Source organism: Lathamus discolor, chromosome 1 (genome assembly GCF_037157495.1).
Source record: "Lathamus discolor isolate bLatDis1 chromosome 1, bLatDis1.hap1, whole genome shotgun sequence".
Classification (NCBI taxonomy): domain Eukaryota; kingdom Metazoa; phylum Chordata; class Aves; order Psittaciformes; family Psittacidae; genus Lathamus; species Lathamus discolor.
The window spans coordinates 165,955,731-165,971,657 of NC_088884.1; the positions used below are offsets into that span (position 1 = coordinate 165,955,731).

Here is a 15,927-nt window from a genome sequence, read left to right on the forward strand (position 1 = left end):
GCAATCTGTGGCTGTTCTCCTGTGCTGGATCATCTTCCCTGCTGGGCTTTTGCTGCAGGAGAAGGGAAAAACCCTAAGGGGCTTTGGGAATCTGAGGGAGACTGAGGCAGTTCCTGCTTGGGACGAGAGGTGTGAGCAGCAGCATCTGAGCCTGCCTGAGCAGCAGCATCTGCTGCTGGCAGTTGGCTGCCAGGTGGCCCCGTGCGGCTGCTCCTGTCCATGGCAGGTCCATGTGCTCATCCCAAGAGCAGTTCTGCCTGCTCCAGAGAAGAGCTCTGGGCACTGCATAGCAGCGGCTGGGCCGGCTGCCGGTAATCCTTGCTGTTGACTCCAGTGTGAGGCTCCAAGAGCTCAGTGATGACGCCCAGCCCCAGGAGTGGAGCCCCGGGGTCTCTCCTGCTCTGTAGTCACTATCTCAGTGCTCCAGGTCTGCTCTGTCCCCTGGAGCTGAAGGTGTCCAACGTGAGAAGCGGCTGATGCAGCTTTCACTGGGGAGGGTGATGATTGGAAGGCAAATGCTGCAGCCCTTGCCAGGCCCCTGCACAGCCCCACATGCCCCAGCTGCCAGGAAAGGACAGGGATTTTTCCTGCTTCAGAATGGCATCATCACTCCTAACAGCCACCTCGGGACTAAGGGGTAAATGCAGCACAGGAGGAACACTCCTGCGTTTGGCCCACTTGATTTATGCACCCTGGTGTATGCAGTGGGAAAGGCTCTTGGTCTTTGCTAATCAGGACTCTGTGTGGGGACCAGATCTGTCTCTTGCTCAGACGGCTGCCCTGTACTTCACCTTATGGCTTTCTGGAAGCAATTCAGGGTGTAATGGATGCTTTGGAAAAGCATGAGAAATAAGGCTAATGCAGCCTGAGCCTTTGGCTGGTCACAGACTTCCTGTTGCCACAGCAAGTCTGCATGAACCCTGGCTTTAGGACCAGGAGATGATTTTTCTGAATCCTGCCTAGATTAGGATTTGTTCTGTCTGCCTTCATAGGATCATGGGATGGTTTGTGTTGGAAGGGACCTTAAAGCTCCTCCAGCCCCAACCCCTGCCCCGGGCAGGGACCCCTTCCACTGGAGCAGCTTGCTCCAAGCCCCTGTGTCCAACCTGGCCTTGAGCACTGCCAGGGATGGGGCAGCCACAGCTTCTCTGGGCACCCTGTGCCAGCGCCTCAGCACCCTCACAGGGAAGAGCTTCTGCCTAAGAGCTCAGCTCAGTCTCCCCTCGGGCAGGTTCAAGCCATTCCCCTTGGCCTGTCCCTACAGGCCCTTGTCCCAAGCCCCTCTCCAGGTTCCCTGCAGCCCCTTTAGGCACTGGAGCTGCTCTCAGGTCTCCCCTTCAGGAGCCTTCTCTTCTCCAGGCTGCCCCAGCCCTGTTCTCTCAGCCTGGCTCCAGAGCAGAGCTGCTCCAGCCCCGGATCATCTTTGTGGCCTCCTCCTTTCCCTTTCCTTTGTGTCACTTCCGTTGTCTCCATACAGGTAATTTCCATGTGTTGACCAGGGAAGCACCTCTGCTGCTCTGACAGCCGGGGTGTACCACAGTGGTGTGTGCCATGGCTGGCAGTACAGTGCATGCTCCCTGTGAGTACCCTGGCAGCCAGTCCTGCTTCAGGCTTTGTGGAGGTGCTCGGGGGACGTGTGGCTCCTGCCCATTTCATGCAGTGCAGAACCGGCCCTGGACGGGCAGCTCTGCTCGCTTCTGCCCCGTGCAGGTGCTGTGGGTGGTACTGTGGGTGGTGCGTTGTGAGTCTGACAGCAGGCTCCTCCGCTGAGGCAGCCTGTGTGCTCCCTGCTCTGCTGGAAGCACACGGCCCAGGTGAGCTGAGCAATGTCAGGGGACTGGCCTAGGAGCCACAGCAGGGATGAAGCAGAAGCCCCGGTTTCCACAGGCCAGGTGGCAGTTGGAACCAGGAGAAAATGACCTGGGAGATGCTCAAAGCCCAGCCAACCTCTTCCCCTTGGGGTTGCCATTTTCTCCTCCCCATTCTAAAAGATACAGCCTCTTACAACTGCTACCTCCTCCCCTTTAGGGCCTCGCATGGTGCAGGCCATGAGACCGCTGATTTGCCAGGGGATCACTGGTCAGGTTGCTGTTAGGGAAAGCGTGGACCTTCCCTCTGGCTGTCAAGAATTAGTCACAGCAACAGCAGAGTTATTGCTCTGCTTCACGCTGTCGTGACTGGATAGAGGGCTTTTCACCCCAAACAGCCCCAGTTTTGTCATTTTCCCCCCTTATATTCCCTTTCCCTCTTCCCAAATTTTCCCTTTAGCAGCTTCCTTCTATCAGGAATAATCACAAGCCCCTGTTTATTTGCCTCTTCCCATCAGCAAGGTGTTGACTCTGGACCCCAGTTTGGTGTCTGTGATATGGTTGCCAAAGCAATTTCCACCTGCACCATCAGTTCTGTCACTAATGCCCCGTGTTCCCCCCAGTTTCCCTGACTTTGTAATTTCATTGTCATTGTTCCTGGTCTGTGTGCCCCAGACTGGGCTGTTTGTTTGCATTGCTGCCCTTTGCTACGCTCCTTCCCCACTTCCTCCCACTGTGAGCCTGCTGGGCAGGGGTTGCCCCCAGCTTGCACACCATAACCAACACACATCCCTGTGCCTGCAGGGGCATCTGCCCTGTCCTCAAGGTACCTGCCCTTGACTTCTTACTCCAAGCAGCTGCTTGAGATGCAACCTTCTGCCAGGCAAGGAGTGCTGCCAGAGCATGAGAAGAGCAGGTCCATGCCCTGGGTGGCCTGTGGGGCCTGTTCTGAGCTGGGATCCCAAGGGAAAACTGGCTCTGTTCCCCTGCTGTAGCAGTGACCCCAGGAACATGGTGTTTGCATCGTGACCTTAGCCAGCTGTGGCTGTTTCTCAGGCAGTACAGCTCGGTGCTGAGGTTGCTGTGTGCAGAGCACATCACAAACTGCAGGCACCAGGTGGGTGTTACAGGGGATACCTTTATTTTGAAACAGCTTGTCAGAACAGAGTAGAACACAAAGGGCAGCTGGTGCTGTGCATCCAGGGAGTCCAGTGAGCCCAGTGGGCTGCCATCAGCTCCTGCCCTGCCAGGGGCAGCTGGCCTATGGCTGCACTGAAAATCAGGCTAGGAGCTGTGCAAGCACCGGCCAGAAGCTCTGGAAAGCTCTAGACCAACTATCCCCATCTTCTGAACACTGCCAAAGTACTGCTGTGTTGGCTTGTGGAACAGCTCCATGGGCACAGATGGGCTATAGGGAGGAGAGCGTCCAAGCAGCCCCACTGCTGGGTGCTGTGCTGCAGCTGCAGGGAGCAGTCAGTGTGTAGGAGCCAGCTTGGCACTTGCTACAAACCCCTTCATAAGCTGGGGCAGTGGGCAGTGAGACCAGTTATGGAAGCAAGAAAATCAGCATCACCATGGGTAGTGCTCTCAGGAGGGCAGAGCTCTGAGCTTTAAGATTAAATTCAAAACCCCTGTTTTATGCCTGTTCAAACACCCTGTTCCTCCTGCAGGATGAGGGCAGCTTGACGTTTCTGCCTATTTATCTGTTTGACTTCCTCACCGCCCTGAGGCAGCTTTTCTGCACCTGCTGACAGCAATCTGTGGTTTGTGGCCTGTCCCAGCCTCGTCTCAGAAACCCAAATTTGAGGCATGTTGGTGATGTGTGCTGACAGAAATGGGAAATGTGGGGGTAGTTCAATCTCTGGACAGAGGGCCCTGGAGCAGCTTCCTGCTGACTGACTTGGTGACTAACAAAACTGTAACAACAAGGAGGAACAAACAACGGGAAGTGCTGGTCTGCCCAAGGCCGCGCTTTGAGCCTTGGCTGCCCTGCTGTGGCTGCCCAGAGCAGTGCCTGGCTCACTGCAGGAACTCCTCGTACTCTTTGGGGAGTAGGGAGCGCTCGCAGGAATCCCTCCTGGCTGCTGCTGGCCTGAATGCTTGGGCAGGAGAAGGAGCCATCAGAAGTGGTGCCACCGTGGCTTTGGCTCTGCTCTGATGCTGCAACACAGGGACAGAATAAGAATGCACACCAGAAAGGCAGAACGGACACTAGGTAGGCTAGTCAAAGGCAAGGACATACCTGCTTGGGCTGATGCCGCTCTGATCGCTGGTCCCTGGACTGGGCCTGCTGCCTGTGCAGAGGTTTGTACAACATACTCTTCAGGTATTTGTAGAGGTTGCTTTTTAGGTGCAAGGGGTTATAAGCAACTTCTACTTCCAGGCTGTTCAAGGCACTCTGCTCAGACAGAAGAAAGAGCCTAGTGAGATGTGACAGGTAGGGGCTGCAGGGTTTGCCAAGGGGGGCTGTTGGTTTTAGTGTCAGAGACTATTCTTGCAGGAAGGAGTGTTACAGATGCTCCACGCCACCCTGCAGTGATGAGAGAAGGGATCTTTGGCTGTGCTGCTACCTACAAGGACCACTCTTAGATGTGTATATAACAAGAATCATGTTCAAACAGCTCTTAGTGGGTTTAAGCATTCCCTTGCAGGATGCAGTCCTATTCTCCCCTGTACCCAGGATCAGCCAACAAACTGGAGCACCCTTTCTGGGCACCATCCCCCTTAATTCTGTGCTTCATAACGCTGCTTCCCCCTCCCCACAAGAGACATGCAACATTGCTCAAAGGACATGCATTTGCTTCTGTGAAGAAAGCTGTAGGATGTATCAGCTGCTGGTGAGAAGTTCTGGAGTGCTCCATTGTATTCCAGCTGTCACTAGATGTTCTCACAGCTGTTTCCTCCTCTACTCATCTGCTAAGACCTATAGTGAGGGCTCTGCCCTTCCTAGCATCACCTGAAGCAGAGGCAGACAACTCGGGATGCACAATTGGAAATACATAAGCCTGAATCTATTGGAAGAGACACTATGTATTGATTTATCCTGTGCCTAAAGCACCTGTCTCTGCAGACTGAGAGCCGTGTTCCCCAGCAATGAGGGAGAAAGATTCATCTTCCAGAGCAGCTGCATGTCCTGTGAATAAAGGCTGATCATTACTCTCATCCCTGCTGGTACAACTGGGATCCTTTCCACGTATGTTTATACAGGGCTGTTGGTGACTTACCTCTACTGGGCCATGCACTCTCTCAGGGTGTTCAGGAAGGAGGGCTGGGAAGGTTGATGGCAGCAAGAGCTCTCTGACAGCGATTGCTTTGACAAGTAGAGTGGCAGAGTCAGAAGGGACAATGATGTAGTAGGAATGCACCACAATGTTCCAGTTCGGACCAGTATTCTGTGGCTCACGTCTGGCCAAAAGCATCCACTTCCTTTTCTAAAAGGCAAAAGCCAAACCTGATGTGAATAATGGGCAATAGCCACTTCCTCAGCACTTTTACTATAGGGGCTGCTGGGTTCAGGGGCAGCTATGTTTATACACAGCAGAGTAAGAACATTATTCTGCATTAGGGGTGAGGACAGTATGGTGGTTGTTTCTAATTGAACGCAAGACAGTTCTTAAGAAAAAAATCCAGTTCTGCTTTACAACTTCTCAGTAATGGAAAGTCAAAGAATCCCAGCCTGGTTTGGACTGGAAGGGACCTTAAAGCTCATTCAGTTCCACCCCCCGCCACGGGCAAGGACACCTTCCACTAGAGCAGGTTTCTCCAAGCCTTGTCCAACCTGGCCTTAAAGGTCCTCCAAATCCCAAGCCTTGGCTGATTATTTTCACAGCTAAAGATGCATGTCTAACCCCAACCATGACTTCTGCACTCCATACTTCCAAACACTGGATTTCTGATGGTATTGAGTCTCTCTAAGGTTTGATGTGCTGTAGCATCTTTCCAGTGGATGCATTGGCTGGAAGGATTTACAAGCCCAACCCTGGCCCATGAGATAAAGCTGCAGCTTTGACCTAGACTTGTGCAAAGCGTTTGACACTGTCCCACACGACATCCTTCTCTCTAAATTGGAGAGAGATCAATCTGATGGATGGACCACTTGGTGGATAAAGAACTGGCTGGACAGCCGCACACAAAGAGTTGTGGTCAATGGCTCGATGTCCGGCTGGAGACCGGTAACGAGTGGTGTCCCTCAGGGATCGGTGCTGGGACCGGTCTTGTTTAACATCTTCATCGCTGACATGAACAGTGGGATTGAGTGCGCCCTCAGCAAGTTTGCCGATGACACCAAGCTGTGTGGTCCGGTTGATATGCTGGAGGGAAGGGATGCCATCCAGAGGGACCTTGACACGCTTGTGAGGTGGGTTGATGCCAACCTTATGAAGTTCAACCACGACAAGTGCAAGGTCCTACACCTGGGTCGGAGCAATCCCAGGCACAGCTACAGGTTGGGCAAAGAAGAGATTCAGAGCGGCCCTGCAGAGAAGGACTTGGGGGTGCTGGTGGATGAGAAAATGAACATGAGCCGGCTGCAGTGTGTGCTCGCAGCCCAGAAAGCAACCGTATCCTGGGCTGCATCCAAAGGAGTGTGACCAGCAGGTCGAAAGAGGTGATCCTGCCCCTCTACCCTGCTCTTGTGAGACCTCACCTGGAGCATTGTGTGCAGTTCTGGTGTCCTCAACATAAAAAGGACATGGAACTGCTGGAACAAGTCCAGAGGAGGGCCACAAGGATGCTCAGGGGACTGGAGCACCTCCCGTATGAAGATAGGCTGAGGAAGTTGGGGCTGTTCAGCCTGGAGAAGAGAAGGCTGCGTGGGGACCTAATAGCAGCCTTCCAATATCTGAAGGGGGCCTATAGGGATGCTAGGGAGGGACTCTTCGTCAGGGACTGTAGTGACAGGACAAGGGGTAACGGGTTAAAACTTAAACAGGGGAAGTTTAGATTGGGTCTAAGGAGGAAATTCTTTCCTGTTAGGGTGGTGAGGCACTGGAATCGGTTGCCCAGGGAGGTTGTGAGTGCTCCATCCCTGTCGGTGTTCAAGGCCAGGTTGGATGAAGCCTTGTGTGGGATGGTTTAGAGTGAGGTGTCCCTGCCCATGGCAGGGGGGTTGGAACTAGATGATCTTGAGGTCCTTTCCAACCCGAACTATTCTATGATTCTATGATTCTATGAAACATTTTCTGGTGCAGGTGAGAGAGATCTTACTAGATGTGCACCAACTGTTCCTTTCTATGGCAATTCCTCCCCATGAGAAGGCAATTTTCACACACTCACCAGAAGACTATAACATAAAGCATGGAAGCTCTGCTGGTTTATCTCCAGTTCATCCCAGTCTAGCTGCCAGCAGCTTGTGGGCTTGATGATGAAGGGCAAGCCATACAGTACAGACTCACAGACTCCTTCAGATTTCAGAGCCCTGCAATATACAGCTCATGTTAGTGAAGCACAACCAACATGAAACCAGCAAGAAGACTCTACCAGCTGACTAGCTCAAGTCTCTATGGCAGTATCAGCTGCAGTACTGCTACAGGCACTTAATGTCTCTACTACTGTGGCCTGACACCACGAAACCCTGCTGAAAAATCCAGCTGCAGTGAAATAAGGCTTTCATGCTGATTTCCAGATTCCCTTATATCTGTGTTGACAAAAGCATGCCAAGGAGCAAATCCAGTCTTTGTGCATTTTGTATACAAACCAGATTGTTAATCTGGCCTCTTGGGCAGTAATTCACCCAGGCATTACATGTCTTCCCAGTGATCTTTAGTGGATCATGGTTATCCTTCACTTAAACTGGCATGTGCTTTACTGCTCAGAGAGCCAAGACCACACCACAAACACCACTGCAGGTTTTACAGTGCTTGACACTGCCTGTCCACAGCACACTTCTGCTTCCTGACAGGGGGTTATTAAGTAGCTGCACTGCTTTGGCTGTGGGCCATTCATGCACAGTTCCTGAGAACTTTACAGCTACTGACAGGGTGGGAATCATTTTAAGAACAACTGTATAGCTCAGAAATCACACTAAATGTTTCCTATAAATAAGCCTCAGCAAAGACACTAGAGAGCATCACTCCTCTTGTTATGATCTCTGCTCACCAGCCACAGGCTGCTGACAGGAAAGGGAATAAATGCTCATGAGTCATAGAGCACTGTGAGGTTTTTCTTGCCTTTTAGTACTAGGCAACCAGTTAGCTGAGGCTCTGACACCCAGTTAATTGCTGGGGCCTCATTAGGTACTGAGAGAACAGCAGAACTGTATATGGAGCAAAGGCTGCAATCTGCAGAACTTCACATTGGAGGGAGAAACTGCTGCATGAATAACATCCATGGTGTGACACTCCTGAAATGCTAGTGCCATGGTAACACTGGTTTTGGTGCTGTGCTTCTGCCTGCATGGCTGCGATATGCTGGCCCATAACCCCCAGAGTTACAGCTGTCGAGAGGATCTTAAGTAGGATTTTTGCTGACTAGTACTGGGAGTCCCTCAGTGCTTTATGGTGCTGTTACTAGATGAGATTGCACACAAAGACTGAAGGCTGCTGTCATACCAGCCTTCCAGTTACCAAGTGCAAAGAGTGTAACAACACTTACTTTACAACCCGGAGTTTATACAGCACTGTAGCTGGCCAGGCTGCCATCTGACATGGTGAATTCACGTCTGCTGCTCTCGTGGTGCCATCAGCTGTCCCAGAAAGTAAAGCTGGGTCGAGCAACCTCTCCTGCAAATCACACTTGAGGCACACTGGGAGAAGGAGACTGGTTTAGATTGCTGTAAATGGCACATGCTCCAAGCACTTACAAACACTGTCAATGTTTTCTAGGAATAGCAACTACTAAGGGAAGAACAACGCTAAAGCCTGTGGCACACAGCAACAGTCAGTCCCCATCGTATGCACAAGGGAAACTTGTAACTGGGCAGCAAGTTTCAGTTTTAGTGATGAGTGACCAGCCACAGAGGAAGCAGGAGCTTTCCCCAGTGCACACGGTTTCAGGGACATACGTTTCCTGCCAGCTTTTCTACCTGTGTTTGTAGAGAAGCCCAGCACATTGATGACACTAACTCTGGTATGATAGTATATGTGGCTACATACAATTTCTCTAGCCTTCTACAAACTTCTTTAGTGTGGGAAGATGAAAAAACCTCACTGCAGTGTACCTTGGTTTGTCTTGCTAGCTGTGCATCAAGTATGAAACTCAGTGTTATAATGAAGGAAAAAATCTACCTGCAACAAAATACCTTAACTGCCTGTGCCGTTACAGCAGCAGCAGCCACAGGACTTGGCAGCAACCTGGCAGTATTCTAAGCAAATGGCCCCTCAGCCTGAGACAACAGAACTCCAGCAGCTTTCAGAGGCACCCAGAGCCCTTATTTGGGTTTCTAAACACGAGGGAACATGCAGAGCACAGGCTGTGGGATTCAGAAGCTCTCTGCAGAGGGGGAGAGAAAATGAAATACTCAGGGTGGTCTTGGGTGCAGTGGAATGGCTGAAGCCTCCTGATGGGAGAAGGAGATGGAGGTGTTCCCTCTCTGTGCTGTAGTCATGTAGCCATGATTTAAACAGCATCTCCAAGCTGATGACATTGTCCTCTACGGTTTGCACATCGATGTCCATTCCCAGGATTGCAATGTCTGCAGGAAAAAAAGGTGAAAAAAGCACAAGTATTTTCAGCCATAGAAAAGGACATTCTCTTGCACCTCCCACAAAACTGCAGCTCCTTAGTCCCCCAGGTACTTTCATATAAGCGCTTCAGAAGCCACTACCATGCCCATCACAGCACAGCACTATGAAGCCAGCCCTCTTAAAGGGACACTGCTAGAAGCTGAGCTGTCCCACAGGCCACACCAACACCCTTCCCATCAACAGAGTGGGTGGACAGGCTATAGCATCTTCAGAGTTGTGACTGGTGCAAACCTCTGCTGTGGTCATCTTAGCACTGGCCTCTGAGACTCTTCTCACAATTTAAAACTATTTCTTCCTTTTCCCTAAGCAAGGGACCCTGGATACGTGACACTATGAGAAATCAGGGAGACTGCAAAACTGAAATGCTATACATGGGGAATCGTGTGTCGCGCTGGGAAAGTCCTACACCCCAAATAGGAAGTGAATGTTACTTTGCTGCATGGCCCAGGACTACATTGCTAAACATCATCAGCATGTGTTTAAAGGAGCAGCTGGTCAGAGAGTGGAGAAGGAGTGAAGCTCGACCTGCATCTGACCAACGCAGAGGACATGTTCCAACCAGTTACTGTTGAAGTGCTGTTTGGTACACAGCAATATCCCAGTAGAACACCCTTGCAGATGAACATCAAACCTACCACCACCATTACATTACATAGAGTGAAATGTATCAAATTTAGAGACCTGTTACAAAGAATAGTTTGCCGATGACACCAAGCTGTGTGGTCCGGTTGATACGCTGGAGGGAAGGGATGCCATCCAGAGGGACCTTGACATGCTTGTAAGGTGGGCTGATGCCAACCTTATGAAGTTCAACCACGACAAGTGCAAGGTCCTACACCTGGGTCGGAGCAATCCCAGGCACAGCTACAGGTTGGGCAAAGAAGAGATTCAGAGCGGCCCTGCAGAGAAGGACTTGGGGGTGCTGGTCGATGAAAAACTGAACATGAGCCGGCTGCAGTGTGTGCTCGCAGCCCAGAAAGCAACCGTATCCTGGGCTGCATCAAAAGGAGCGTGACCAGCAGGTCGAAAGAGGTGATCCTGCCCCTCTACCCTGCTCTTGTGAGACCTCACCTGGAGCATTGTGTGCAGTTCTGGTGTCCTCAACATAAAAAGGACATGGAACTGTTGGAACAAGTCCAGAGGAGGCCACGAGGATGCTCAGGGGACTGGAGCACCTCCCGTATGAAGACAGGCTGAGGAAGTTGGGGCTGTTCAGCCTGGAGAAGAGAAGGCTGCATGGAGACCTCACACCAGCCTTTGGGGCCTATAGGGATGGTGGGGAGTGACTCTTCATAGGGGACCGTAGTGATAGGACAAGGGGTAACGGATTAAAACTTAAACAGGGGCAGTTTAGATTGGATATAAGGAGGAAGTTCTTTACTGTGAGGGTGGTGAGGCACTGCAGTAGGTTGCCCAGGGAAGCTGTGAATGCTCCATCCCTGTCGGTGTTCAAGGCCAGGTTGGACAGAGCCTTGGGTGACATGGTTTAGTGTGAGGTGCCCCTGCTCATGGCAGGGTGGTTGGAACTGAATGTTCTAAGGTCCTTTACAACCCTAACTGTTCTATGATTCCAACTGCTCCACCTTCCAGCATCAAGGCAGTGAGATCACGCAGGCTGTGCCTCTCAGGAAAGCAGGATCATCTCCTGCTTCTGACAGGAGGTTGTCCCACTGTCTCTGCTACTGAGCTCCTGTCCCCAATGTCTGGCCTGGCTCTCCTGCAGCCAAGGACATTTCATTCTTGATTCTTTTCTATTTTATCCTGTTCTTCCCAAATCTAAATACTAAAGTGAGTGTTCATTTAGTTCTGTTGCAGCTTTCTAAAACATACCTTAACACTGCTACTATCCTTACCCAGCCTTCCCTTGTGCTTATGGGGATTGGAGTTTCTCTCCCATGGAGCAATTCTGGATGATTCCTTGGCAGAAGGGAATGTCCTGCTTCTCCCTGGAGCTGTGACCACTGTCAGTTACTTGCCCTGACTGATGCTGTGAGTCTTGCTCTCATGTCCCTGTGGAATGGCCCGCTGTACCTGGAGCACATGCTGGTTGTGCTTCCACTGTGACACACTCCCTACCCTGTATTAGACTTGGGTTTCTTCCTGGGATATGCACTGAAGATGACATTAACGGTTCAGAAGACAAAGCAGCAGGAAATCCATGTAATTTACTTTGACAAATAGTGTGTACACATGTGACAAAGGGAATTATTTGTGATTTGAGAGACAGCCTTTTGGGGCTGGCAAATGCTTTAGTCCTTTCCTCAGTAAATATTTTCCTATTTTGTTATTTTCTCTTCTGTAATAGGTATGTAGCCTAACACATGCCTTAAGTTGGCACAATACACGGCAATAGTAAAAAAAATGAACTTCATTCATTGCTGTCCATTCTTAGGGAGAACAGGTTGGGGTGCCAACATCTACTGTGCAATGGGTCTTAAAATTCCTGGAGAGCAGATACGCAGAGCCATTTATTGGTCAGGAATCTGCAGTGTGCATATAGGAAAAAGGTTTCCTGTAACTTGCAGAATATGGATTACATTCATTAAAAATGTATTAGTCCTTTATCTTCAGTGCTTGCTTTTTGCTTTCCAAACCAGAAATAGAGCCAGTATCTATATCACACATAAATATTAACCTGCACTAGCAAATAATTTGGCAATGCTCAGATGCTTTAAGTGTTTGTAATGGGGTAGGGGCAGGAAAGAGATAATAATAATAGTTCTCATTTTATCAGTTAGAGGCCCCTGCATCTTATCACTTCCTCCCACACACTATTCCCACCACAAGTGCTGTAAGCTTTGCTGTCTCTGTGGGATGTGTATTATATCATGATCTTTGCTTTAGACTGCAGTCTGGCAAGCCCTGATGTTTCTTCAACAAGGAAACATTGCACACTGAGTCTCTGTCCCACAGAGAAGCTGCTTTGCAGTTTTGAGGAAGCAATCCTTGTTGCTTGTCACACAACCCTTGTTTGCCTAGAAATGACCTCTCCTGAGGAGGTTGCTCCTGTGAGGAAAGCAGCAAGCAGTTTTCATTCACAACAGGCTGTTCTTAGCACATTCAGAGCTACCCTAAGACTTGGCAACTGTGAGGCTTCAAAATACTGGAGTCTTTTCTAGCTGCATTAACCTGGAAACGAGCCTATGAGAGGGGATATCCTGGTCCTGCTTTCCTTCTTTCTTGTAACTGTGTGGTTTGGGTTTCTTCCCCTGCTATGGTAAATGAGAGAGGAAATTCTCTGGGTGAGCTGAAAAATCAGGTGCTTGCTCAGAATGTAGGTATTGCATCTCCACATCTTCTTGGTTTTGGAAAAAGCAATCTGTAGTCCAGTGCTATATAAAGCAAACTAAAGTAAGACAGATAACATTCATTAATGGTCTGGTAGGACTCCTTGCAGTGGATCAGGATCTCACTGCAGTACCTGCAGTATAAGCAAGGCAATGAGATGATCTGAGCCTTGAAGGTCTTACAGTCCAACAGAAGATCCAAAAACAAGCAGAAGGGTAATACCATGTGCTCCATAGGAGCCTAAAGAAGAAAATACAAGCTTCTCACTGGATTGTTCGTAAGAACATCTTGAAAGCCTGGAAGACGAATGCATTTTATCTGGCAAGTGACAGGTCTCACTGAAAGCCTGAGGCAAGTGCCACAGTTGCTGCCTCTGAATGGCTGAACCTCCAGCTGGTGTCTGTGCCTTCCCCAGTGCCTGTCTTGAACACTGTATTCAGCAGCATATTCAACACCACAGGGTTTTTTCTTGTGTAGACGGAAACTTCCAGCCTCGACCTGGTATTTAATAAGCCCAGTGTAACAAGGCTGTTCCTGTGCATCTGGCATTTGCCAAGGGCAACTGCTTCATAGAAACAGGGAACAACTGCACAAATGTGCCCCAACGCTGTTTCTTCCTCACGTTCATGAATTAGAATTTGTCTTATGTCCTTACATTTCAGTTCCAAAATTCCTCAGATGGCTGGGGCAAGAGGAGGCAGAAAAGCCAAGTATCTCATTCCAACAGCTATATCTCTATATAGGTTTGTTACATAAATGCTCTGCAAATGTGCAGGATTTCTTTAAAGACAAAAAGGGATGACAGACCCTATAGAGCAGATCTGAGTTAAGTGAAACAGGCTCATCTTTTCTTTTCCAAGGGTAGCATGAGCCCAGACCAGTTTCCTGGTAATGAAGAGTTTTGATGGAGGGATGGAATGGAGGGGAGGGATTTAGCACTGTTTCTTACAGTAACAACAGCTTAATATAGTTACACAAAATTACATTTTTAGTTGTTCCTGGAAGTTTTGGCAACTTCTTTCATTCCAGCATGCCCTGAATGCCACGTCCTAACGGTAACCAAGTCTCAGCATTCCAAACATCATTTGATCTAAAATAGAAAAACATAATCAAACTTGCATTTATTCCAGTGATCTTCTAAACACAGAAGATCACAGAAGATCTAAACATAAACACAGCTTTCTGGCTCCTTTATTCTTGATTTAACTGTTTTCCTGTGGTATGCTTTTGCATACAGGTATAACTAGTTTTGTTATCAAAGACTTAACCACTGTGTTATAAGCGTCAGAGAGCATGGGACTGGTTTTCCCTATCACACTGTGATTGTCATTCTCAAGCAATACAACATCTCTTGCTAGGTTTGCTGAAACAATTTTGGAGCTGTTGCAAGTTTCTTCAGGGAAGCAGCTCGTCCACTAAACATTTCTGTTCATGTTGTAAGCTGTTCTGCCTCTTTCGTTTTGAAAGCAAGTCTTTGTGCTGCTTTTCAAATTGTCACTTAAGAGAAGCTTGCTGTGCTGGTAAAACGTAGTAACAGCAAAGCTTTGTTTCCCATTCAATCACTCTATGTTGCAGCATCAGCCACTCTTGGAAATCCCGTATCCTGCATGGATTTGCCAGTAAGTTTTACCAAATCTTTTCCCAATCGATTTAGTCTGCGCCATTTTGAAGGTCACTAAATTATTACAGCTTGGTTTAAACACACATATGATGCTCCCCACTTCCTAATTCACACTGTAAGCATGTTTGCTAACTGTGCTTAAAATTTCCCTTTTGTGTCAGCTTAAATAGTGAGAGAAATGATCAGCTTGGCTTTGAGGTTTGGAGAGGATGAAACTCAGTGCTAGCATTGCATGCAGCAGACTGACTGACTGCACTAACATTATGCCTGAGTAATTGCCTGGTATTTCCAGTCAGGGATTCTGCCAGCAACAAAACTGGGGTGAATAAAAAATTAATTCTAGTAATAATCAAGAGCTGCAGCCCCCCACTGTCACTCAGTGCACATCCCTGCTGCCTCCACGCTTGGTGGTCGTGCTCAAGGGTGACTGTTGCTGGTCTGTAACAGACTTCTTCACCTCATTTCTTGACCTTAAACCTCCATGTCTTTATTCTCCAGACGCTGTGGGCTTGGCTCAGAAATCTAACAAAACTGTACTCCCATGTTATGAAGGGAACAGAATGAGGCTGTACTCTTGAAGTCTGACAGTATTCAAAAAACAAAACAAAAAATCCTTTTCTTCAGTTGTGCCATGGCTGAGAGAGTTGTCTCCCAGAGGAAAATATGACATGCAGTCTGTTAAACAGGAAAGATTCATGCATCCAAGTTAACTGGGAAGGAAAGGAGAAACACCAAACAGACCATTCTGGTCTATTGTACCAAGGTCCATGCTGGTCATTACAGACAGTGAATATACTTATGATAGATGGGTGAAGCTTGGAAAACAACATGTTACCACTCTCCTTATTGAAACAAGGAGTCATGGATATTAAGTCAGGAGAGAAACAACACCTTGATTTTAAGTCTGTTTTAACAGAAGTTTCTGGAGAATGCCGGGCTTAGGGAAGAACATGTAAGGATACTGCAGTGAATGCCCGAAGTCAGATATGGAGGCACGTGGCCCCTTCATACCCAAGAAAGGGGAAAGATACCTCCTACCAACTCTCCTGCCTGGCGGGAGGCTGTTTAGAAAGTAATACCCAGAATGGTGGTGTGAGGCCACCCAGCCAATTCTTTATTCACTGCAGGGCTCTCTGCAACACTGGCTCTGTGCCAGTCCTGACAATCCTCCTCACTGAGGAAGCCAGCATTTGCTGCCACCCAAAATGCTGCCCTCTCCTGCATGGACATGACCAGAGCTCTTAAAGAACATCTCAGCCTTGGAGCTGGAGGCACCAGTTCTTTTTTTAACTTGTGGTTTTGGTGTATTAAATGAATTTTAAGTCACATCAAAGTAACACAACCTTGATCCTCTTCCTCAGGACTCACTAAGCCCAGTGTTAACGGCAAGAGTGCTGGACAGGAAGAGAAGGTGCTTCCTTTCCCCAGCCAGGCACTTCTGCCTGCAGAGATGAGCATTCTCCAAGGCTTCTGTTTTCAAACAGGCAGAGTCCAGAATAACTGGCCATATCTCACTGAGGGAGCTGCC

At 49.1% G+C, this 15,927-nt stretch overlaps 1 protein-coding gene across 6 annotated transcripts in view; it reads right to left on the bottom strand.

The window, feature by feature from the left end:
• Window positions 1-2,926: 2,926 nt before the first annotated feature.
• The window catches only part of M1AP (meiosis 1 associated protein), a 44,019-nt gene continuing 31,018 nt past the window's right edge, over window positions 2,927-15,927 (bottom strand). For all 6 annotated transcript variants that reach the window (XM_065663684.1, XM_065663674.1, XM_065663692.1 and 3 more), the window contains 6 exons: window positions 9,265-9,438; window positions 8,400-8,550; window positions 7,083-7,224; window positions 5,033-5,239; window positions 4,051-4,206; window positions 2,927-3,968 (listed from right to left, as the gene is read on the bottom strand). In XM_065663684.1, coding sequence (XP_065519756.1) covers window positions 3,828-3,968; window positions 4,051-4,206; window positions 5,033-5,239; window positions 7,083-7,224; window positions 8,400-8,550; window positions 9,265-9,438 — 971 coding nt within the window. In that variant the 3' untranslated portion in view covers window positions 2,927-3,827. The remainder of the gene's footprint in view (window positions 3,969-4,050; window positions 4,207-5,032; window positions 5,240-7,082; window positions 7,225-8,399; window positions 8,551-9,264; window positions 9,439-15,927) is intronic.